The 25,948-nt window shown below is 41.0% G+C and overlaps 1 protein-coding gene across 1 annotated transcript; it reads right to left on the bottom strand.

Annotated features, from left to right (window-relative positions):
- Positions 1-3,353: 3,353 nt before the first annotated feature.
- On the bottom strand, positions 3,354-8,263 carry LOC132888624 (dynein axonemal assembly factor 9-like). The gene is made up of 5 exons (XM_060924682.1): positions 8,192-8,263; positions 6,348-6,523; positions 4,316-4,381; positions 3,596-3,689; positions 3,354-3,489 (listed from the first exon to the last, which is right to left on the bottom strand). The coding sequence occupies exons 1-5, from the start codon at positions 8,256-8,258 to the stop codon at positions 3,386-3,388; spliced, it is 507 nt and encodes a 168-aa protein (XP_060780665.1). The 5' UTR covers positions 8,259-8,263; the 3' UTR covers positions 3,354-3,385.
- Positions 8,264-25,948: the final 17,685 nt, after the last annotated feature.

Raw genomic sequence — 25,948 nt, 5'->3', positions numbered from 1 at the left:
CCACTACACCGTCAACAAACTCGAGTGAGCAAGCGAGTGGGGACTGACAGCATCCATACATCCCAGTTTACTGAAACACTATGTCTGAGGACCTTCCAGATCTACACCTTTACCTCATAAACACCATTAACAAAAGGCTTGACTAAACAGATATGTTTTCAGCCTAGACTTAAATGCTGAGACTGTGTCTGATTCCCGAACATTACTTGGAAGGCTGTTCCATAACTGTGGGGCTTTGTAAGAAAAGGCTCTGCCCCCTGATGTAGCCTTCACTATACGAGGTACCAGCAGATAGCCTGCACCTTTTGATCCAAGTAGGCATGGCGGGTCATAGAGGAGCAGAAGTTCACTCAGGTACTGTGGTGCGAGACCATTTAGTGCTTTAAAGGTCAATAGTAGTATTTTATAATCAATACGAATTTTGATTGGGAGCCAATGCAGTGTGGATAAGACAGGGGTGATGTGGTCATATTTTCTAGTTCTAGTAAGGACTCTTGTTGCTGCATTTTGAACTAACTGGAGCTTATTTATGCACTTATTGGAACATCCAGACAGTAAGGCATTACAATAATCCAACCTGGAGGTAACGAAAGCATGGATTAGTTTTTCCGCGTCACGTAGTGACATTAAATTTCTTATCTTTGCAATATTTCTGAGATGAAAGAAAGCTATCCGGGTGATGTTATCAATGTGAGTTTCGAATGAAAGACTGGGGTCAATAATCACTCCGAGGTCTTTTACTGCTGTACATGAAGAAACAGAAAGGCCATCCAGAGTCACTGTGTAATCAGAAAACTTACTTCTAGCTGTATGTGGTCCTAGCACAAGTACTTCAGTCTTGTCAGAGTTAAGCAGAAGGAAATTAATAAGCATCCAGTGTCTAATGTCCTTAACACATTCCTCAATTCTATTAAGCTGGTGTCTCTCATCAGGTTTTGCAGAGACATACAACTGTGTGTCATCAGCATAACAGTGGAAACTAATACAATGTTTACGAATAATATCACCCAGAGGTAACATATATAGAGAAAATAGCAGTGGACCCAAGACAGAACCTTGTGGAACACCAAACTTTACCTCGGTACGTCTAGAAATATCACCATTTATATCAACATACTGATAACGATCAGTTAGATAAGACCTGAGCCAGGAGAGGGCCGTTCCCTTAACTCCCACAACATTTCCTAGTCTATCCAGAAGAATGGAACGATCAGTGGTATCAAATGCTGCACTAAGGTCAAGCAACACAAGTAGCGAGACACAGCCCTGATCAGACGCCAACAGTAGGTTGTTTACTACTTTAACCAGTGCTGTCTCTGTGCTATGATGAGGTCTAAATCCTGACTGATACATTTCATGGATGTTATTCCTATGTAAATATGAGCATAACTGTTGTGCCACAGCTTTTTCAAGGATCTTGGAGATAAAGGGGAGGTTTGATATTGGCCGATAATTGGACAGCTGACAGGGATCAAGGTCAGGTTTTTTAATCAGGGGTTTGATAACTGCTAGTTTAAAGGATTTGGGTACATAGCCAATCGTAAGAGAAGAATTTATTATTTTTAGAAGCGGTTCAATTACTTCAGGTATTATCTATTTGAATAGACGTGTAGGTAAGGGATCTAGTACGCAAGTTGAGGCTTTTGATGTAGAGATTAATGAAAGTAATTCAGTTTCTTTAAGGGGAGTAAAACATTCTAACTGATGATCTGATACAGTTATATAGTTAACTACAAGGTCACTATCATTGTCTGACCTTAAATTAGTAGTTTGAATTTTTTGTCGGATATTCTCAATTTTGTCATTAAAAAAATTCATGAAATCGTTACTATTACATACTGCAGGTGTGCATGTGTCAATAGTGGACTTATTCCTGGTTAATTTTGCTACAGTATTAAATAGGAATCTAGGATTATTTTTGTTATCTTCTATTAGGGAGGAGAAATATGTTGATCTCGCAGCACTAAGAGCTTTTCTATACTTCAGGAAGCTCTCCTTCCACGCTAATTTGAACACTACCAATTTTGTTTGACGCCATTTACATTCCAATTTTTGAGTGGTCTGTTTTAATGTGCGAGTGTCATCATTATACCAGGGTGCTAATTTTTTGTCTCTGACCATTTTCCTTTTTAGAGGGGCTACATTATCTAAAGTATGGCGGAATGTTGACTCTAAGCATTCAGTTGCCTGATCAAGTTCTGCAGGGGCTGACAGTGACCCAATCAAAGTTGACAACTCTGGGAGAACATTTATAAAGCTCTGTGCGGTAGTTGACGTGAAAGTACGTTTAATACAGTAGCGTGGTGAGGTGCATATATTATTACTCAGACATAGTTTGAATGAGATGAGATAATGATCTGAGATAACTTCAGACTGTGGAAGTATGACTATATTGTCTACCTTTAATCTGAATGTTAGTATTACAGTAGATCAAGGGTGTGACCACCATTATGGGTCAGTCCTATGACATTCTGCTTAATCCCTACTGAATCTAAGATGGACACAAACACTGTTTTTAAAGGGTCTTCTGGGTTATCGAAGTGAATATTAAAATCTGACAACTAAAGCTTTGTCTAAGGAAATAACCAGATCTGAGATAAAATCTGCAAATTCAGAAAGAAACTCAGAATATGGCCCCGGGGGCCTGTAAATAATAAGCAATGGAATTAACTGGGTAGACTTATTTTTCGAGGCTACATACATTATATGAGTATGAAGAACTTCAAATGTATTAAATTTATAACCAGGTTTGTGTGTTAAACCTAGATAATCGTTATAAATAACCGCAACACCTCCTCCTCTGCCAGTTAGACGAGGCTGGTGTATATAACTGTATCCAGGAGGACTCGCTTCATTTAATGTTATATATTCATTTGGCTTAATCCATGTTTCAGTTAAACAAAGTACATTAAACTCCTGATCAGTAATGAGTTCATTAACCATTAGCGCTTTAGATGTAAGAGATCTAATATTTTGTACCCCGCCTCTCACCCACAGTCAGCTGGGATAGGCTCCAGCTTGCCTGCGACCCTGTACAGGATAAGCAGCTACAGATAATGGATGGATGGATGGATGGATGAGCTCATGCCACATCTTAATATGCACTCTGCTTCTTCCCATTGTATGCTAAATGTGCTATTTACAGAAGGAATGTCCCACAGGGAATAGTACAGAGTGGTAGTGAGCTGGGTGAAGATCTCTCATCATTTTCACTTGCAGTGGTTCCCTGAAATTATAGTGTGGCTTTATGAAGTGGCCAACCCCTCCCTCCCATCTTACTATTCCCTTAACATCACGTGGACAGTAGAGTGAACAGCTGATTGGAGACATCATTTATCTTGAAGTGAAACCCCATCCTGGTGTGAACAGGACCAGAGGAAGAACTCTAGTCAAAGAGATCCCTGGGAGCATACAGGTCCACTTCACTGTTAAAGCGCTCAATCTCCTTATTGGCCTCCTGCAGATATTCCTCTACAAATTGGTCCATTACTGAATGCACACATATAAGGAAGCACAACGCACAGAGTGACAAATCAGTATATATGTGAAAACAAAGAAAGGCTCTACAGAGAGTAGTGTTTTCATTGAAGGATACAAGGATGGAAGTTCTGCTTGTCTCCAAAGAAACTGACAAACTGATGGCCGTTATAGAAGTAACCAGAAGGGAGTGGCTCCAGGTGCCTCTTCATCTATAAACAGATCAATATGTACAATACCAGTCAAAAGTTTGGGCAGACCTTCTAATTCAGTGGTTTTTCTTTATTTTTATTAATTATAGAACACTTTGTGTCTTAAAGTAATGATGGATGTAATTTCTCTTTACTTAGTTGAGCAGTTCTTGACAATATGGATTACTACAGCTGTGGAATAGGGCTATTTACTGTATTTATTATTTACTGTTTGATCTCAAATGCATGAAGGCAAGAAATTGCACTAATTAACTTTTGATGAGGCACCGGTTAATTGAAAAGCGTTCCAGGTGACTACCTCATGAAGCTGGTTAAGATAATGCCAATAGTGTACAAAGCGTCAAGGTAAATGGTGGCTACTTTGAAGAATCTAAAATATGAAACATATTTAGTTTAACAGTTTTTGTTTACCACATAATTCCATATATGTTCCATATGTTATTTCATAGTTTTGATGTCTTCAGTGTTGTTCTACAATGTAGAAATTAGTCACAATACATAAAAACCTATAAATGAGTAGGTGTGTCCAAACTTTTGACTGGTACTGTGTGTGTGTGTGTGTGTGTGTGATCATATATCATAGTATGTGTCTACTTCATCAACCTTGTGTTAGGTGCATTACTCACATGGATATTTCTGATCTCATGTGGCGTAAGATTACGCCTGGTCTTCATTGCTTTCTTTGGTACTTTCTGGAAGGCAATACAAGTGTGAGCTGACAAATCTAGACAATTCCAAATCTAAGTGAATGGACAGTGACCATTTTTGTATTGTCAATCTGTCAACTTTGGATCACCATTATTATGTTGCTTACAGATACATATCACCAGCAGAACACAACACCAGCAGGGTTCTAACTAGACCAAAATATCAGCGTAGTGGCACCAGTCATAACAGACAGGGGTTTGGAGGCCACCTTAAGCTCCTAAAAGTTCACAGGTTCTACGTAAATGCTCGGAGATGCATTCTAGTGCACTTCCTGGCACTTGCAGGCCTTCCTGAAAGTCACTCTTTTTTGGTAATATTAATGAAATTTGTTTTTGCCAAAATTTGCTGTGATTGTTTTTGATTGAAGACTTATTATAATTAACATTCAACTATATAAGTGACATATTTATGGAATAAGAATGGAATAAGAATAAAACAACTGTCAGGGCGCAGGCACTTACGGATGCAAATGCAGTGGAGAGCGTGTGCGTCGCAAACTGTAAACAAAGCCAAATTGGGAAATTGGAGACGTAGTCAGGGATGGGCAAGGGTCAGTTGATCGGCGAACAGAATATCAGAGATCAGGCGAGAGAACGAAGTCAGAAATAAACGTAAACAGAGTTCAATAATGGGAAGTCAGGCAGATAGTCAAACGGCTCAGTAAAGTTCAGGCACAGGGACACAGAACAATACTTCACAAAGTCAGAGCATGAGAGTTGAGCTTATATAGGGAAGGTGATTGCCAGTAAATTAGAGACAGGTGTTGAGGTTAGAACTCTGGTGACGAGGAGCACTGTGGTACTTGGGAAGTGTAGTCTGGAGTGGCCATGTTTGAAGGCTGCGCCGAACTCAGGTTTTCAGCACTCTTACTGACAACCAGTTGATGTTCACCAAGTGTCAGCTTTATTTTCAGCTTCAGCCATTCAATTGTAATACAGGGTTAGTCAAAATTATGTTAACACTTAAATGGCATAAACCATTTATTCACAAAACATAAATTATATGTGCAAGATGATTTACAGGACGGTCTCAACCTGTTCAAGCAACAGCGCCATTTAAAGCTTGGACACACTTTTCATGGTCACGGTGCACCATACATTCAGGAGAAAAATAATCCATTTGTGTTAACATAATTTTGACTAACCCTGTATATGACTATCCAGGGCTAACTCATATTATACCTTCCCCTACTGACTGTTACTTCTATGGTTTCAATGCACCGTGTTGCGTCATAAAAAAATTGCTGGGGACTGACACGTAAAATGTGCATGGCGCGTAAGCGCCTCTTAACGTGGATGGCACTTTACCATGAACACAGCATAAGGAAGGAGGTAAACCAGACTTGCATAATCAGTGACAATCTCCACACGGAACTACTCAGGCAGCTATGCACTGAACGCTTACGTGGATGGGGAGTGGAATATGTCCAACAGTTGAACATTCACATGGCAAAGTGCCATCACCACAGCGTGGGGATAACAAGAGAAAATTAAACAAAAGACCACATTTTCAAGATTGACAAGTCTTTTTATTAGTATAGCAGCAACTTTTACAGGCGTGTCGGCAATACTGTGGGCGTAGCGGTCAGAAAACATTGCGTATCGATCCAATACGCTGAAAAGACCTAGTCAGAACCCTGCACGAGGTCAGAAGCACTTAACAATATGACAGCTCATTAAAAATACACCTAATATTTTACTCGCTAATGTTTTTATCTATTATTTTTTCTTGGCAGATTTATTCTAGATGTTTGGCCTTTTAATTGGTTGGCTTGGCAGAGCTGACACTGACAAGACAAGAAACAAGTGGTTTAGCTAACTGTACAGTTCCTTTTGTTCCCCAAAATCAGGAGGATTATGTATAAAAGAGCTGAGAATAGTTTATATTCTTATATGTTGCTGGCATTTGACATTCAAATAAATACAAAACCAAAACTGGCCAAAAGAGTACCTGTTTAGCACACTGTCTGAGCCAGTCCTTCAGGCTGTTCTGGGTGAGTCCTACCCCATGGATCACCAGGTAACTAGTTTGTGCGATTTGGGGTCTATGGGTTGAGACCTGATCAAGAGCCACAGTCACACTCTCACTGATGGAGTTACAGCTCACATCCCACAACCTGTCACTGTCTGTTTGCAACCAAATGCATGGGCAAACGTTCACACACACACACACACACACACACACACACACACACACACACACACACACACACACACACACACAATTAAAATCACACACTTTGCAGAGATTAAAGTCAGTGTCAATGTGTAACAAAAACATAATTAGCCAAAAGCAAACTAGAAAATATGAAAAAAGCAACAAAGTAATACAAACTGTACTTTTATTAAACATACCATTAGTGAAAAGGTTGTAAGAAACAACCAAACAGACAACTGCTACCCATCTATTGCCAAAGCAGCAATAGAGAATTGGTAGAGTATCACGCAAAACCTTTCCATGCCTGCCACGTGCATCTATTTTGAATTGTGTCTATGAAAGCAAAGCAGTGAGGGTTTATGCGAAAGCCACTAATTAATAAATAAATAAATAAACAAACACACACCCTGGTTGGACCTGTGGTGACTTATCCCCTAGCCCCATCCTTGTTTATACAACATTTTGGATCTAAAACTGCTCTAGACAAGTAGGATGGAAATCTGTTGTGGTTGAAGAATTTTAGTCTATGAATTTGCATGCCTAATACAGTGACATGCTTTGCAAAAATGACATAAAATGTCTAACACAGCATGCTAATAATCACTCATCTGACTTCAACACAATATAAAATTATATTTAAAATATTTCAAATAACTGAATATAATGCATTTGAATTCAAATTAAATGTGTTCCATGTGTTTGGAAAACAATGTACTAAATTAAAAACAACATTAAAGACCAGCAAAGAATAAAGAAGTATTTAATACAAAGCACAGATGATTTATGGTGAAAACAGAGCATCGCAGAGGGCAGGACCTTATGACATCTTGCCAAGTGAATAAAAATACACTATGCTTCCCAGGGTGCTTTTTATGTTGTGAAAACAAGCTCCTAAATCAACTCTTACCAACCATTCAAAACTCTGCATTCTACTCACTCTCTCCATGCAACTACACCTCAGAAAAGGTACAGGAATGGATAGACCCTTGCAAATAAACAGCGGAGAAAAGGAAGTAAAGGAGATGAGTGGAGCAGGCCACACTACTCTGAGGATTTGAGGCAAAAGTCCTACCGTCTAGAAGTAGCCCAGAGGGCCCCTGTCTATCACTTCCCAAAGGCAAGTCACACATTTATTTCAAACACACACACACACACACACACACACTCAAAACAGAGAAAGCCACAGCAAGAGACATCCTGGGGTTGAATAAGATGAAGAAATGTGCAACACTGGGCATTAGGAATATTATTTATAAGTTGAACGAGATATTTTAGTCAGTAAAGAAACTGTAAAACATTAACAACCTACCAGAGAAAAACACTTTCCCACTAATGTGATAGATGTTTCCTGTGGGCTGCCGCTGAGGGCTGACTTTAATCCTGAGATATAGACGTGTGTGTGTGTGTGTGAGTGAGTGAAAGAGAGGGAGAGAGAGTTACACCACAGAGGCATGTCAGCTTTCATCACTAGACTTGGTATCTTAACACACTGATAGCACCTTCAGATTACATCATTTTCATTGTCTGTTCCCAAACCTGGATGAAAGAATTGCTTTTGTTCTTTCACAAACACAAGCGTACATGCGTGCGTGCGCACACACACACACACACACACACACACACACACACACACTTACCTTTGCAGTAATGCAGAAATAAGGATCTTTCGAGAGGACGGCTGAACTGTACACAGTGTTGAGACATTGATATAGATCCGCAACTAGACACTAACCTGCCCTCCCACCTACAGCACAACAAAATACAGGCATGTTTATATGCTCCGTACATTCACATGGCAAACACACACACACACACACACACACACACGTTTGTCTCACTATCCTTGTGAGGACCTTCCATTGACATAATTGTTACTGCAGTTAATTAATGCTGTGCCTGCACCTCAACCTAAACTTACCCTCAGTCGTGAAAAGGAAACTTTTTGGCTCTTTTTTTTAATGTCTGTTAAAAACACACACACACACACACACACACACACACACACACACACACACACACACACCAGCAATTTCTTTGTGGGGACCATCCAAATGTCCCCACAATTTGAAATTGTCAGATTAAGTAGACTGTCAGGAAAATTAAGTAGGATGTTCACCAGCCAGGGTAGAGCAGGTATCTGGCTCTGATAATCTGAGACTGATAAAAACTGCTGTCGCTCAGAATCAGCCGCATATCCTCTGTTCTGTAATGCAAACAATACAAGTGTACAAAAGCATGCATTTCTACAGCATCTTTAATCTCTAATGCTACTTTAATTTCCAAGCTATAACACAAAGATTAATGCTTGTGCTTGCCAACCTGGTCACAGCTCCTCTCTCGGCCAGGATAAATGATGCATTGGGATTCGCTGAACGGATGAGCTGCTGCACGTATTTCAAGAGAGGGGGCTTCTGCTCAGCAGTCAAACCCGTAAACACCACATTATTCACTAAACCTGTATTAGACACACAAAACAAACAGATCTTATTGCATCAAACAAACAAGGACATGCATGGATGTGTACACACACACACACACACACACACACACACACACACACACACACACACAGAGTTGCTTAGATAAACAAAAAAATATTCCCATGGGTCTTACCCTGACTGCACTGCTCCAGGAGTTTGGGGAAGAAAAGCCTGGGGAAATAAAGCAGGCTAGGTTGAGTTAAAATACACTTCAATACTGTATGAATTCTTTAAGGAGGTGACAGTGGTATATTACGCTTTAATAACATTATTTTTCTCTTGCGATACAGCACTGGGGGCGGGTAAAGGATGTGCACTGTTTGTTCTGTCTTAACATTGTTGTTCTGTGCAGTGTGTGCTTGAGTGTGATGGCTGTACTTCTGCAGATAAATGTAATGACAGGAAACCTTTAGGAAGAAGGTACAAGACCTGTGTTCCATGAAGGATAGAGGGTTGACACAGGCTGTTGCAGCACCCACACACACACTGCTCTGAATCAGTGGGTCTGGATGACATATGACAGCTTGAACCATATCCAACACATCTGTCTACCTGTAACACATAACATCTTAACAAAATGATGGGGTGCTTTTCATACATGCAGTATTTCTTTTTGACCCAAACTCTATTGTGTTTACCTCCTTACTAGGGCTGTAACGATACACCCAACTCACGATTCGCATCGCGATTTTTGACTCACGATTCGATACGCCCACGATTTTTTTAAAAATGTTTTTTTAAGTAGTAAATTTGACTTATTAACATTTACTTACTTACATTAACTATTTAATAACAAATAATTCAGACCACTGCAGAGAATGAGTAATATGTATGCAAAAATGAACAAATGTATATCCAAAGATTGTTTTATTTCTCAAAATAATACTGTTGAGCCGGAAGCTCTGTTTTTTTCGGTTCTGAAAAAGTCATTTTTCCAAATCGTGTAAATCCGTTAAGATTTTTTTTTTTTTTTTTTGGGGGGGGGCCTCTCTCACTGTCTCACTCTCATAGGGCCAATGATTTTCTGTGATCGCGGAAAACAGATGGAAATTACGGAATTTTTATGGTGAAACATTGCTCGCGTGTCAAAATGCAACTGCCGCAGAAGGCTTCCGCCCAAGCAGACTTGGCTTGCTTGCTTATTTAGGCGGAGTAATGAAACCTTACATGCGTCGGTTCGCCCCCTAATGGTTTGGCGGAGTATTGGTCAAAAAGTGCTTGATCAGATATACAGCAGAGCTCGCATTTTAAATGGAAATAAATCGCGATTTTCATTTAATTTAATCGTGGCAGCCAAAATCGCGATTTTCGATTAAATTCGATTAATTGTGCATCCCTACTCGGGATAACAAGGTGAATAAAAAAAAAAGGATTATATGAAGGGCCTCTCTCAGCTTCCGTAGTATATATTCTCAAATCACTTGTCTCTTTTTTGTTTCTGTTTAACGTACCATTCTGACAGCAATATGACAACTGTGTTGAACAGCTTGTTGCACCTTCCATTAAAGTGTTCACTTTTGTACACATCTTGCTTTATTCATTCAGTTGTGGGGAATGGTTAGTAAGGTTGATTCTGACCTAGGCTATGCTGAGGTCACATATCTACTTTTAAGTTCATGCTATAGTATAGTGCATACAATTTTAGAGATATAGCCTACATGTGCATATGCGTTCTTCTTGGTGTTCTCACAAACAGGTGAAATAAATCAGTTTAAATTTGGCCTATGGACATAGCCTGGCCTATTCTCAGCCATTACAAAATCTGTTGTCTGACCATAATTTAACTGATCTGTATACCACTATGCTACTAGATAACAAAATGCCTGTTTGTTTTATTTCATGTGAGATGTTGATAAATGTGAGCTTCAACAAAATGATAAGAGCACCTCTCTGAGTGTCACGTTTACGTAAAAAAAAAGGTGTGCGTGCACGAGCATGGTCGCGTGCAAAAGTGTCCCGGTTTCAGACTAGGGAAATCTGGTCACCCTAGCCCTTCACCAAGGCTGCAGCCATAGCTGGCCTTAACCTGCACATTAATATTAGCTTCAGCATTTCAAGCAATGCAGTACACACACAACTGATTTTCACACAGTACAGTAATAGCCCACAAATGCCCAATTCAAATAATGTGCCGCACACATACTGATTTTCACACATACAGTAATAACCCACAAATGCCCAGGAGCAGGGCCGTAACTACCATTGAGGACACTGAGGTCATGTCCTCGGCATTTTTTTCCCACGGTATTTTTTTTTTTCACTCAGAAATGTGAAATTAATATATGATGAAAATCGTTCTGACTTTGATCAGTGGAAAATTCTAAATTCAGCTTGCATCCCCCTGTTCTCATTTGTTTGTCTAAAAATAAAGTCCACATAATCATTTTTAAACGAAGCTGAAATATCCGACATTGGAAACATTTCATATTAGGCAGCCTCGCGATAGTCAGCTAAGCACCACGGGATATACCGTATTGGCCCGAATATAAGACGACCCCGAATATAAGATGACCCCCCCTTTCCAGGCTCATGTTTTGGGAAAAAAAATGACACCAAATTTCATATAGAAAACTTATTTATTTGAAAATCAATCAGTTTTGTCTGTTTATAATTCATTGAGGTAGAGGATTTATTTTTCACATTTACCACAAGATATTGCACAGTAGCCATAGTATGAACACTTTGCTTAAATGCCAAAAAACACTTTGAGGCTGAACTACAGCAAGCTTTAATTAAAACAGAATATTGCTACCATCTCCTATTCAATTCATCAGATTTAGGCCTAAATGGATCCCATGCCAATGGAGCAAAACATTGCCCAAGAAAGCAGCAAAAAATACAAAGAAGAATGAACTATTGCTTAAAACAGCAAAACATGAAAACAAACAGCCACTAAGCACAAAGATCTTCTGCATCACTATCACTCTCACTATCGTCGTCACTTTGATGTTGCTGCACCAGTCCCTCCCACAGGATGTCGTCATCGGATCCATCTAATGCATTCGATATGCAGCACTTCTTGAACCCATGAGCGATGCTCTCTGGCGAAATGGCATGCCATGCCTGCAGGATCCACTCACAAAGCAGGCGCACCGCAGGCTTCTGAATTTTCCCCGTTGGTGTGAGTGCATGGTTACCTGACAGGAGCCACTCCGTGTACTTCTTGCGTAGATTATCTTTAAAGGGCTTGTTGACGACAACATCCAGCACCTGCAGTTGGCTCGTCATTCCGCCTGGGATGATCACAAGATCCCCGTTCATTTTCTGCACTTGCGCTTTCACTTTAGGTGGCCACGGAAAGCATCCAGAACGAGCATGTTCCGCTTTTTTGAAAGCGCACCAGGTCGCCTACCCCACACAACTTTCAGCCAGTCTACCACCAGCTCAGTGTCCATCCAGCCCCTCTCCTGTGCACGCACAATAATGCCAGCTGGCATGGCCTCCTTAGGGATAGTCTTTCGCTTCAAAATCAGGTAGGGAGGAAGTTTAGTGCCGTCCGCAAGACATGTCAACATGACAGTGACCCTGCTTTTTTCATTTCCCGTCGAGCGCACAAGGACTGATTTGTCACCTCGCTTTGCCACGGTCACCGAAGATGGCATATAAAAAAAACCAGGGGTCTGATCGGCATTGCCGATTTGGTCGAGGGGATAGGAGTGCGTTTTCCTTAATTTAATGATATGCCGCTGAAAACTCAGCAGCTTGTCCTCGAAGTCTGAGGGCAGGCGCTGGGCCAGGCTTGTTCGGCGCCTCAGTGATAGTCCGTTGCGCCTCATCATTCTTTTGACCCACCCCAGGCTCGCCTTGAACTCAGCTGGGGGGATATTCAGCTCCTTGGCTATCTCCAAAGCCTTAAGCTGTATTATTGCTCGGGTTACGGGCATTCCGTCTTGACGTTTTTCCGTCACATATTGACAGACTCGTCTGTCAATTTCCTCGAAACAACCGCTTTGAGGTCCACGGAAAGCTTTTCTTTGACTGTTAGCATTCTGAAGACGGTCTTTTTGTGCTCGCCACCGACGAACATTGCACTCCGTGACCCCAAATTTTCTGGCAGCCTGACAATTATTGGACGATTCCGCCACATTCACTACCATCATTTTAAAATTGGTGTCATAATTCCGTCTAAGCATTTGATTAATTTGTCCTGACTTTGAACCACTTTGTTCAAGACAGTCTCGTGTCTTCTCCATTTTTATTTTTTGTTGTGATAATGCGTGAGGGACGGTGGTCGATTCATTGTGTGTTGTTATTACAAGTCAAAACACTCGTTGTAAAATGTTGTTTTCGATGGCATTTTGTCTAGTCCGCGAATGTAAGACGACCCCCCCCCCCCCTTTTTAGATCTATTTTTAGAGCAAAAAACCTCGTCTTATATTCGGGCCAATACGGTACAAGAGTTGAGAAGTGTTCTCATCAAGGTCCGACTCCGCAGCCAGTCAGTTTGTCAATTAGTCATGGAATCTGAAAATTGACATAAGATGAAGTCTACTACACTGAAACAAACCAAACTCAGCTTTGGAAAGTCAACAAGTGAGAGAAAAAGAAAGAGGGAAGAAGGTGAGTTAATTTTGCCAGTCCGGAATGCTTATGATCATTAACAGTGCAATTTTAATTAGCATTTCAAGCAACAATAGTCGAAGCCACTTAGCTAGATAGGATTTTCGTTTTCCAGGCGGCACAAACTCTTTTATTCTGTCTCTCTCGATTTGATTTGGTGCGTTTCAGATCAGAAAAGGCTGGACAGTCGTGACCTGTTGTTTATGAAGTTATTGGGTACTGACGAGACTTGAGCTATTTTGCTAACTTACCAGACTATTGAGGTATTTCACCCACGTGACCAAGTCATGTGATGCTGCCATTTTGGACGGCATGGCTCGAATCAGTTTGAATGCGAGGAAGGCGACAAACGAAAAACATAAAAGAAAAAGGAGCGAGATGCAGAAAACACCTTCACTATCCAGCGACGTAGGGCATTTACAGGGTGAGCAGAGGGAGAGGTATTTGCAAAAATTGAGGTTAGCAGGCTTAGAGAACGACGTTTACCTGCTTCCACCAGGATTGTTCACTGACGTACGGAAGTACACGAAGCCCTCGTCTTTACCTGACTTCGGCCCACATGATCTGTATACCTATGTCGTTAAAAACCCATCGCCATACACAGGTATTGATCTGAAAGCGTACAAGAGTTTGGATACCTACAAATATTTTGTGTCAGGCTGGGTAACATGCCTACATCAGCGGGTCGTCCCTGGAGCCGGTGGTCGCCATCTTATTACAGCTAAGGTTTGTTCACATTTTCATTTACTTTCGGTCCTCAGGATAAACAAAATGTTATTAAATGTCATTGAAATAACTTCTTAGTCTGTTTAGACATGGCCCGTTATAAATTTGCTGTTACCAGGCAATGACTAAGAACTGTATTATTAGGGTCGGTGTAGTTGTAGCAGTGTATTAGCAACTAGCTGTTAGCACTAACTAATGTCAACAACAGTAGCTGGTATGTTACTGTAGCAATGTTTACGTTCAGTCATTTGGATGACTGTTCAAACCTTTCAGTCTCAAGTTTTTCCTTTACTGGATTTACTAGTTTACTGAGCTAGCGCGCTCGGGCAAGCTGGGAGCCGGCGCGCGCTAGCCTGTCGCTGGGAGCCGGCGCGCGCTAGCCTGCCGGCAGCCGGCGCGCGCTAGCTCAGTAAACTAGTAAATCCAGTAAAGGAAAAACTTGAGACTGAAAGGTTTTAACAGTCATCCAAATGACTGAACGTAAACATTGCTACAGTAACATACCAGCTACTGTTGTTGACATTAGCTAGCTTGACGTTCAAAATGGCGGACACCGGGGCGTCACGTGACCCTGTGACGTCAGGTGAAATACCTCACACTATTGTTTTGATTATTGGTTTTATTTTCGAACGGAAATGAAAACGGGTAGCAAACTTATTATGTTCACATTTTATTTACAACATGATGTACCACCTGGGTAGCACGGTGGTGTAGTGGTTAGCGCTGTCGCCTCACAGCAAGAAAGTCCGGGGTCGAGCCCCGGGGCCGGCGAAGGCTTTTCTGTGCGGAGTTTGCATGTTCTCCCCGTGTCCGCGTCGGTTTCCTCCGGGTGCTCCGGTTTCCTCCACAGTCCAAAGACATGCAGGTTAGGTTAACTGGTGACTCTAAATTGACCGTAGGTGTGAATGTGAGTGTGAATGGTTGTCTGTGTCTATGTGTCAGCCCTGTGATGACCTGGCGACTTGTCCAGGGTGTACCCCGCCTTTTGCCCGTAGTCAGCTGGGATAGGCTCCAGCTTGCCTGCGACCCTGTAGAACAGGATAAAGCGGCTACAGATAATGAGATGAGATGTACCACCTCTGACTGCTTTCTGTCAATCATGAACAGCCCAGCCGCGTTCACAGCTCCTCCTCCGATCACCAGCTGGAGATGAGCCTCCTCTCGGGAAGTCTTGTCCCGCCCCTCTTATTGACTCCCATCTCCAGTGAGGCTCAGTCTCCGAATGTAGCGTTTTAGTCGGTTTTGTCCAATAACCATCTAGAACTTGGGTGGCCAACCCGCGGCTCGCGAGCAGCATGCAGCTCTTTGCCCAGTGTCATGCGGCTCTGACGTTCATATCGATGTTTGTGTATGTGTTGTTTTTTTTTTTTTTAATGTGCGTGTGCGCTTTGCTTGAGTTCAGTATGGTATTTTCGTCAAATGCATCTTCGCTTTGCTTGGGTATATTACGGTATTTTCAGGTAATGTCAAATGCGCATGTGCGTGAGATAATCGCTAAGTTTTTGGGCAAGGTGTATCTTGTGTCAAGTAGCCTCTCAAAATGGCAATGAAAAAATGCACAGCAAAACGAAAATATGAAGACGAACATAAGACATTTTTAACAGAGTGGGAGAGTTTATACTTTTTTGTTGAACGTAATGGCAAGCCATTCTGCCTTATATGTCAGTCGTCATAAGCTCATTTCAAAGCTTCCAATCTTCAGCACCAGATATGCCACACTAATTGAAAACCTGCACGAAAGCTTTGTAACCCGGTTCCGTGATATACAACTGAAAAGGCCACAGGTTACGTTCCTCGTCGACCCATTCAATGCGGAGATGGACTGTTTGAAAGCCCCGCTTGTCACAGATGAGGCTGCGGCTGAGTTGGAGACGATCGATCTTCGTGAGGAAGACCAACTGAAACCTGTTTTGAGGGAAGGCACCATTGAGTTTTGGAAAAGTGTGCCATTGGAAAAATACCCGAACGTGAAACGGGCTGCGCTTAAGATACTGTCAATGTTTGGGTCAACATACGTCTGCAAGTCTGTGTTCTCTACCATGAAACACGTGAAGTCAAAGCATCGTTCTGTTCTGACTGACACCCATGTGAAAGAACTGTTTCGAGTGGCAACGACGGAATACAAGGCAGATTTGAAGAGGATTGTTCAAGGCAAGGAATGTCAGAAGTCCCACTAAGCAACATGCATAGTAAGTGCACACAATATTGATTGCTGTACCGTAAATGACTGGCCTGTGATATTAGTACTGACTGAAGGAGTAAATTTCTCTCATGTTGGCGTGTGACATTTACTATTAATCTGGCTGAGCAGAGGTGCGTGCTTGAGCGTGAGCGTGTGTGTCTGTGAGGGAGAGAGAGAGCGAGGGGGGGGGCGATGTTCATGTGCGGTCATGTGTATGGTGTGGCTTTTTTTTGGTAATGCCATGAGTCCCACTAAGCAGCATGCATAGTAAGTGCACACAATGTTCATTGTTAAAAATGACTGGCCTCAGCCTGTGGTCTTAGTACTGTAGGAGTAAATATGTTGGTGTGTGACATTTACTATTAATCTGGCTGAGCAGAGGTGTGTGTGTGAGAGAGAGAGAGGAAGGGATGGATGATGTTAAGGCCCGGTCCCACTGGCCGATGGACACAAAACGTATGCAAAAAGGACACAGCGGACGAGCAAAATTTCGGGGGTGGCACTATCCGTTTTCATCCGCTCCAGAAATGGACAAAATTGGTGAAAATTTGCAAAAACAGAACAGAAAAGAACGGACGTGGGTAGTATATAGCGGGGACGTTAAACGCATGTTCATAGGAAGCCTAGCGGATGAAAGCGGATGGAAGTGGATGACAGCTCCGAAGGGGTTACCGGTGATAACTGAGAAGCGGACGCATAGCAGAAAGAGCGGATGCATAGCGGATGAAGGAGATGCATCACGTACGCCTAACGGAAACAAAGGGGATGTTGCGCGGATGTATATCGGATGCAGACCGTTCACTGCGCATGCGGGGGGTATGAATTGCGTCTGCTCCGCGAATATAAAGGGATGCAGCACGCACGCCGTCAGCATAAAGCGGAAAGACGTGCTGGCGGCTACATCGATACATCTCTACTACTAGATGATTTTCTCCCCCTTTTTATACAAAATATCGATTGTCCGCTAGGTGTCCTTCTACATACTCTAGACATACTCCAGACATCCTAAATATACGAGATACATCCCAGATATAAACGCTTTGTCCGTTTTGAATACTTTATATACGAGATGCATACGCTTACATCCTTTCTATTTCCGTGCTACTAACGATGAATAGACGTTTCATGTACCTTATCTTTCCTCCCTCTTTCCGTTTTCAGCTGCAGCGGATGTGAGTTGCGAGGATGCCCAGAGGATGCAGAGAGGATACAGCAGACGTTTAACGGATGATGATGGACATAGAACGTTTGTTGCTCGTATATGTCACGGATTTACATCGTACACGGCGGAAAGTTCATCCGTTCTAAAAGTTTTGTGCAGCTCAAAACTTTTTGCGCGGATGAAATCACAGTGGACGGATGCTCGATGGATAGAGCGTATGAAGCACGTATGCAATGAGTACACAACGGATGCATAGCGTTTTCCAACGGATGGCAAAGATTTTTTTTACGTTTTACATCCTCTTTGCATCCGTAAGTGCAGTGGGACCGGGCCTTTAGTGTGCCCATGTGTATGATGTGGCTCTTTGCGGTAACACAGTAAAAAATGTGGCTCTTGGTCTGCAACTGGTTGGCCACCCCTGATCTAGAATTTTGCTATTGAAAAGGGCATATATTTTTTAAAAAGCAATTGAAGTCCATTCAGGCTCGGCTAGATTGCGTTGTCACTCTCACTCACTCATTCTCACTCACTCACTCACTCACACTATCTCTCTCACTCACTCATTCTGCCTCACTCACACTAACTCACTCACTCACACTCTCTCACTCATTCACACTCTCTCACTCACTCACCCACACACAAAATACTTTTGTGATCGTGCAGTTTTGAAATTGTTAAAATAAACATGTTCACCTACATGTTCATCTTGTTGGGCTTGTGATTTTGACTCGTTTCCAAAATGTATGAAAAGTCACCATATTAGAACATTTTTTTGGCAAATAAGATGTATCGCAATGTTTGACCTCGGTATTTGAAAAATCCTGGTTACGGCCCTGCCCAGGAGCCAAAAGAAAGAAACAAACGAAAGTAAACATTCGGCTACAGTGTCGGACGCCATTTCCCCCACTACAATAACACGTACCGTGACACTTTACTTTATTTACACACTTAACAAGCTTTTAGCTTATAGACCACACATCACCGGGGATTCATATTAGCTTATAAACATCTGAAGTCACAGAAAAAGTGAGTAATTAACCTGGAAATATAAGACAGAAATCAGCGAAGCATTACAACTGTTGCTCATTCTCCATTCATCTGGATTATGAGCCCCACTTTCACGATGCATTGCAAAGAGCCCCAGTGACGCCGCCGGTAAGTGCTGCCACCCAGTGTCCATTTCATGCAACAGCATGTCATTGTATGTTTCTCTGTGTGACTTGTTATTCTGAATTAGACAGACTACAATAAAATAATACAATAGCGATAAACCAAAAAGTGACTATCAGAGGAAATGAAAATAATAATAATCTCAACAAAACACATATTTTGTGAGTATCACACATGCTTGCTGTGGCCGAGGCGGTGTGTCCCGACAAGAAGGATGCGCTCAACGTGGTGAGTCTCTCCGTACCTACTATGACCAGGCGAACCGAAGATTTGGGGGACAACGTGTATGACCAGCTGAATGAGAGAGCGTCAGAATTCGAGTTTTTTGCTTTGGCCATGGATGAGAGAAATGACGTGCAGGACACAGCACAACTGCTGTGATCTATTGCTCATATTATAATTTCACTGTTTTTTTTTAATGTATTTATTTTATAGGCCTATTTATTTGACCTTTATTAAGTGCTGCACATTATTATTATTATTATTATTATTATTATTATTATGGGGTGGCACGGTGGTGTAGTGGTTAGCGCTGTCGCCTCACAGCAAGAAGGTCCTGGGTTCGAGCCCCGGGGCCGGCGAGGGCCTTTCTGTGTGGAGTTTGCATGTTCTCCCTGTGTCCGCGTGGGTTTCCTCCGGGTGCTCCAGTTTCTCCCACAGTCCAAAGACATGCAGGTTAGGTTAACTGGTGACTCTAAATTGACCATAGGTGTGAATGTGAGTGTGAATGGTTGTCTGTGTCTATGTGTCAGCCCTGTGATGACCTGGCGACTTGTCCAGGGTGTACCCCGCCTTTCGCCCATAGTCAGCTGGGATAGGCTCCAGCTTGCCTGCGACCCTGTAGAAGGATAAAGCGGCTAGAGATAATGAGATGAGATGAGATTATTATTATCAACAAGCCTACCTACAATTTACAATTTTCCACTCACCTTTGCCAGTGTCAATCACCTCAACTAGGCAGATGTTTCTTACCTTGACAGCTTTGATGTTATTTTTATTAGAAAATAAATAAATGAAATACCTGTGGTATTTCAAATTAAAACAAAGTGTGAAGACTCGATTACTACTTTTGCAAACCACTAGTAAAGATAAACAAATATGTGCCAGGAATCAAGTGTTGATATAGTAGTGTGGATATAGTAGTGCGGATGGCTGTGCCAGGCTAGTAATCTCTACTACACAATGAGGCCTGCTGGTGGTCATACAGAATTGCATGACCCAGACAAATACTATGTTATATAGCTGACCCGACCCCAGCCCCCATCACAGTCAGGAATGACAATGTGGCCCCCAGAGAAAAAAAGTTTGGTGACCCCTGGACTAGAGGCTAAAACAAACAAACAAACAAACAAAAAACCCACATTTGGATATTTCTCTTTCATGCAGTCTTAAAGCATACAATTCTAACTCTAGTCCTCTTTCCTGCTTTGCTTTTTCTCATGTGTGTGAAACACCACATTCCTGATCTCTCTTTGGTCATATGCCATTCCTAGTCATCAAATTTAGTAAGTAAGTAAATTTAATTTATAAAGCACATTTAAAATAGTTTACACTGACCAAAGTACTGTACATAGGGTAGCTAGGAAATCAGAAGCAAAATGGACAAACAAACGCAACACAAAAGAAAAGATACATTAATAGCTGCAACAAAAATACACATTATAAACAGAAGATTGACAGATAGACAAAGAGGCCAGAATTACACAAACAACAAATGAACAACACCCACTACAAAAAGTACTAGGGAATGGACAGCTAAGAGGTTGCAAAAGCCAGTGAGTAGAGGTGAGTTTTGAGTCTGGATTTAAAAGAGGAGATAGAGGGGGCGAATCTAATGTCTGGGGGCAAACAGTTCCACAGACTTGGAGCCGCTACTGCAAATGCCCCATCACCTTTTTATCTAAGGTGAGTCCGGGCCACATGGAGGAGACCTTTATCAGCAGATCTAAGGGACCTAGGTGCAGGGGGTGGTTTCAGGAGATCTGAGATGTAAGTAGGGGCTTGACCATCCAGCGCCTTGTAAATTATTAGTAGGACTTTAAATTGGATCCTAAAACTAATGGGAAGCCAGTTTAAAGAAACCAGGACAGGGGTAATGTGCTCTCTCTTCTTGGTACGGTACCTGTCAGCAGTCTAGCAGCTGCATTTTGCACCAACTGTAAACGCATTGAGACTGGGGGAGACCAAGATAGAGGGAATTGCAATAATCTAGCCAGGATGTAATAAAGGCATGAATGACTTTTTCTAGGTCTTCAAAGGATAAAAAAAAGTTTGAGACGGGAAATCATTCTCAACTGGAAGAAGCTATTCTTAATAACAGTACTAATCTGCTTTTTAAAGCACAGTTCTGAATCAAGAGTGACACCTAGGTTTTTAGTATATGACTTAACGTATGGAGAGAGATGGGCAAGCTTGTCAGCCATTAAGGATCTAGATTTGGGAGGACCAAAAATGATAACCTCAGTTTTATCGTTATTTAGCTGGAGGAAGTTGTTGGTCATCCAGCACTTAATGTCCTCAAGACAATCCAATAGTGGCTGTATGGAATCCCTAGATTTAAAGGGAAGGTACAGTTGTGTATCATCTGCATAGAAGTGAAAGGAGATATCATACTTTCTAATAATGTTACCTAGGGGGAGCATATACAAACAGAAAAGTAATGGACCCAAAATAGAGCCCTGCGGGACCCCATAGGAGCCTGGGGCTGAGGAAGAGGAGAAATGTCCAAGAGATACAGAAAAGGTCCTGTGTTTTAGATAAGATCTGAACCAAAGCAGTGCTGTCCCATTAATGCCTACCCACTCCTCAAGATGAGAGAGGAGGATGTCATGGTCCACAGTATCAAAGGCCACACTAAGGTCCAATAGTCACTTTGAGCAGAGCTGTTTCAGTACTGTGGAGTGCTCTAAAAATTATATATATATATATATATATATATATATATATATATATATATATATAAAACCCCGATTCCAAAAAAGTTGGGACAAAGTACAAATTGTAAATAAAAACAGAATGCAATAATTTACAAATCTCAAAAACTGATATTGTATTCACAATAGAACATAGACAACATATCAAATGTCGAAAGTGAGACATTTTGAAATTTCATGCCAAATATTGGCTCATTTGAAATTTCATGACAGCAACACATCTCAAAAAAGTTGGGACAGGGGCAATAAGAGGCTGGAAAAGTTAAAGGTACAAAAAAGGAACAGCTGGAGGACCAAATTGCAACTCATTAGGTCAATCAGCAATAGGTCATTAACATGACTGGGTATAAAAAGAGCATCTTGGAGTGGCAGCGGCTCTCAGAAGTAAAGATGGGAAGAGGATCACCAATCCCCCTAATTCTGCGCCGACAAATAGTGGAGCAATATCAGAAAGGAGTTCGACAGTGTAAAATTGCAAAGAGTTTGAACATATCATCTACAGTGCATAATATAATCAAAAGATTCAGAGAATCTGGAAGAATCTCTGTGCGTAAGGGTCAAGGCCGGAAAACCATACTGGGTGCCCATGATCTTCGGGCCCTTAGACGGCACTGCATCACATACAGGCATGCTTCTGTATTGGAAATCACAAAATGGGCTCAGGAATATTTCCAGAGAACATTATCTGTGAACACAATTGACCGTGCCATCTGCCGTTGCCAGCTAAAACTCTATAGTTCAAAGAAGAAGCCGTATCTAAACATGATCCAGAAGCGCAGACGTCTTCTCTGGGCCAAGGCTCATTTAAAATGGACTGTGGCAAAGTGGAAAACTGTTCTGTGGTCAGACGAATCAAAATTTGAAGTTCTTTATGGAAATCAGGGATGCCGTGTCATTCGGACTAAAGAGGAGAAGGACGACCCAAGTTGTTATCAGCGCTCAGTTCAGAAGCTTGCATCTCTGATGGTATGGGGTTGCATTAGTGCGTGTGGCATGGGCAGCTTACACATCTGGAAAGACACCATCAATGCTGAAAGGTATATCCAGGTTCTAGAGCAACATATGCTCCCATCCAGACGATGTCTCTTTCAGGGAAGACCTTGCATTTTCCAACATGACAATGCCAAACCACATACTGCATCAATTACAGCATCATGGCTACGTAGAAGAAGGGTCCGGGTACTGAACTGGCCAGCCTGCAGTCCAGATCTTTCACCCATAGAAAACATTTGGCGCATCATAAAACGGAAGATACGACAAAAAAGACCTAAGACAGTTGAGCAACTAGAATCCTACATTAGACAAGAATGGGTTAACATTCCTATCCCTAAACTTGAGCAACTTGTCTCCTCAGTCCCCAGACGTTTACAGACTGTTGTAAAGAGAAAAGGGGATGTCTCACAGTGGAAAACATGGCCTTGTCCCAACTTTTTTGAGATGTGTTGTTGTCATGAAATTTAAAATCACCTAATTTTTCTCTTTAAATGATACATTTTCTCAGTTTAAACATTTGATATGTCATCTATGTTCTATTCTGAATAAAATATGGAATTTTGAAACTTCCACATCACTGCATTCCGTTTTTATTTACAATTTGTACTTTGTCCCAACTTTTTTGGAATTGGGGTTGTGTATATATATATATATATATATATATATATAGCCACTATTCACAATGTTCTCTTTTTCATTTTTATTTTCAGCACTGTGGGGTGGAGTGCTGTCCCTGCTCTGATCCAATTCAAAAACATATCCTCTCCATAGTATATCCAAGTGCTTTGATCCTTCTCTCTCTCAGTAGTATTAGAAACATTGATTCTGACATTTATATTTGGAAATTTAGAAAAAAATGTTTGAACTGAAAAGGAGTGCATTGATAAATCCTAAGGTGTATATAACAGATTCTTCTAGAGAAAAACAGTGAGTGATTGAATATTTGTAAGCTATTGAATATGGATTGAAAATGGTTATATTGCTATAACAAATCAAAAGATATAATTTTAGTCTTCTATGAAATGCTTCATAAGGTACATAAGAATTAACCAAAGAGAGAAGCTTTGGCATGAGAAAACAGTGAGAGAAGCATTGACCTTTCAAACTACATTTTCTCTCTCTCTCTCACTTTTTTCTGTTACAGTGCTTCACAAGAATGTCTGCTGTAAAACACTAGAATCAGTCTGTTTTTCCTCCCAGAGTTTCGTATTTCAGAAATACAATTCCCAGAGTCCTTTTTCTGAAGGTGCACATGTTTACATGCACTGTGCGTCCATGATATCCAGGTATTTGGCCTCAATGTTTCTGGGCAGCAGACAAATCCTAAGACATTTACAGCACAGTTAGTAACAGCGACAGAAAAAGAATTAACAAACAGGCACAAAAGAATTCAAAGGTTCTAGAAGATGGGTAATAGTTCTTCAAAAGGGTTCTACTACTAACCAGTTTTCAGAGAAATAATGGTTCTACTGTTAAAGGGGAACTGAAGGCAATTTTTTTATTATCAAAATTCTATTAATCTCATTTTATTAAATATAGGAATGCATTTTTGAAAAGCTATTTTGTCACTGCTATAGCAAGTTATGAGTGTTTGAAATATGCTATGTAATATATCAGTCCTTTTCCAAACTAACTGTGTAAGTTGAGTAATGCTGTTGAATGTAGATAATGTTTAGCTAAAAGATGACAAATAGATGTCAATTCAAGCTAGCTAGCTAACTTGGAGGCGGTAGTAACTAGTTACATTTACTCCGTTACATTTACTTGAGTAACTTTTTGGATAAATTGTACTCTTAAGAGTCGTTTTGTTGCAAAATACGTTTTACTTTTACTTGAGTAATATTATTCTAAAGTAACAATACTCTTACTTGAGTAACGGTACTATTTTGGCTACTCTAAGATTACTCATTTCTGGGTAGAAAATAAGAATATAAATGTTTGTGTTCCTTTGACTGTTATTTTTGTAAAGATTTAATTTATTTTTGTGGTAGTTAAAGTTTAAAGTACATGAATTTGCTGATTATTATTATTACTGTATTCCTAATTCTATTTCAAAATGTTGCTTTCCACATATTTTTTAAATCTTTATTGCCACAATAGAAAGAGCAGGGTGAGAGAGGAGACAGTGGACCAGAGGCCAACAGGGATGATTATGCAGGGTCACAGGTGAGAAGAGAATATAACGAGCTATGTCACTACTATTCTTAATTCTATTTATAAATTTTACTTTATAGATTTTGACAGTATATCATTTTAAAGAACTAAAGTCGGTTCCCTGGTGCTGTGCTGTTTGTGGTTATGTGGTTCTTTAGCTGCTAAGGAGAGGTGCAATTGAATGCAAGAGGATGATAAATCACTCAATAGACCTCTGAACAATTTGTCCCCCTCACTTCTAAAATGATGGCTACACCCCTGGGTCATTATATTAAAAATCTACCTTGCTAGCACTGGAGTTGATGGAAAAGCATTTTATTCCTGCTAGTACTGACTGAACAGCAGCTGTGTAGATCTGTGTAAGCAGCCTGCAAAAGATCAAATCTAGTTTTTACCCCACTGGAGGCAGTCTAACTTTTAATCAAAGACCAACACTGTCTGGACCCTTACATGAGTTCTGGTGACTTCTGCATGGTGCTATTATCATTCCCTGCACAAACAAGATAAAAATCTAGATAATATGGAACGTCACTCAGAACAATGGCATTATAAGAAGCTTTATTGATGACACAATCCTACCCAGATACGGGACATGAGTTCTGCCAAAGAAATATGTTCTTGCACAGGTCAGTGGGCCTTTAGGAGCCACACACTGAAGCAGCTGAAAACAAAAAGATAGTAAAATGCTGTTTTTTCTGTGACATGCTCCCATACAGTGTTTGGTTATTGACTACTTTCACATTACCCATAATGCTTTGTGCCTTGGGGGGTGGGGGAGAGAACCAAAATATAAACAAACTAAAACAACACTGTGTCGCACACTGACAGTAATCTTTCAAATTTAAATCTCCCTAAAACCTTCAAAGAAGTGTCAAAACTAACTAAACCAAAGCTTAAAATAACCTGTAAAGCCTTTTCTGTGGACTTTGAGAAATCAATTGGTCACAAAGTGCTTGTAAATACTGTATCGAATGCTTTGAGCGTCTCTGTCAGTCCTGCGCAATGTGGAGCGTGCACCTGAAGGTGCGCCTCGG

This window comes from Neoarius graeffei, chromosome 7 (genome assembly GCF_027579695.1).
Source record: "Neoarius graeffei isolate fNeoGra1 chromosome 7, fNeoGra1.pri, whole genome shotgun sequence".
Taxonomy (NCBI): Eukaryota; Metazoa; Chordata; class Actinopteri; order Siluriformes; family Ariidae; genus Neoarius; species Neoarius graeffei.
This window is presented reverse-complemented; position numbering and strand designations above follow the sequence as displayed.

Excerpts from the sequence above, each read along its gene's own strand:
- LOC132888624 (XM_060924682.1), bottom strand. The coding sequence starts at position 8,258 with ATGTCTCAACACTGTGTACAGTTCAGCCGTCCTCTCGAAAGATCCTTA. Across the intron at positions 4,382-6,347 it reads TCAGACAGTGTGCTAAACAG|AAAGTACCAAAGAAAGCAAT; the intron begins GTACTCTTTTGG and ends ATTGCCTTCCAG. Across the intron at positions 3,690-4,315 it reads ATGAGATCAGAAATATCCAT|ATGAAGAGGCACCTGGAGCC; the intron begins GTGAGTAATGCA and ends ATCTGTTTATAG.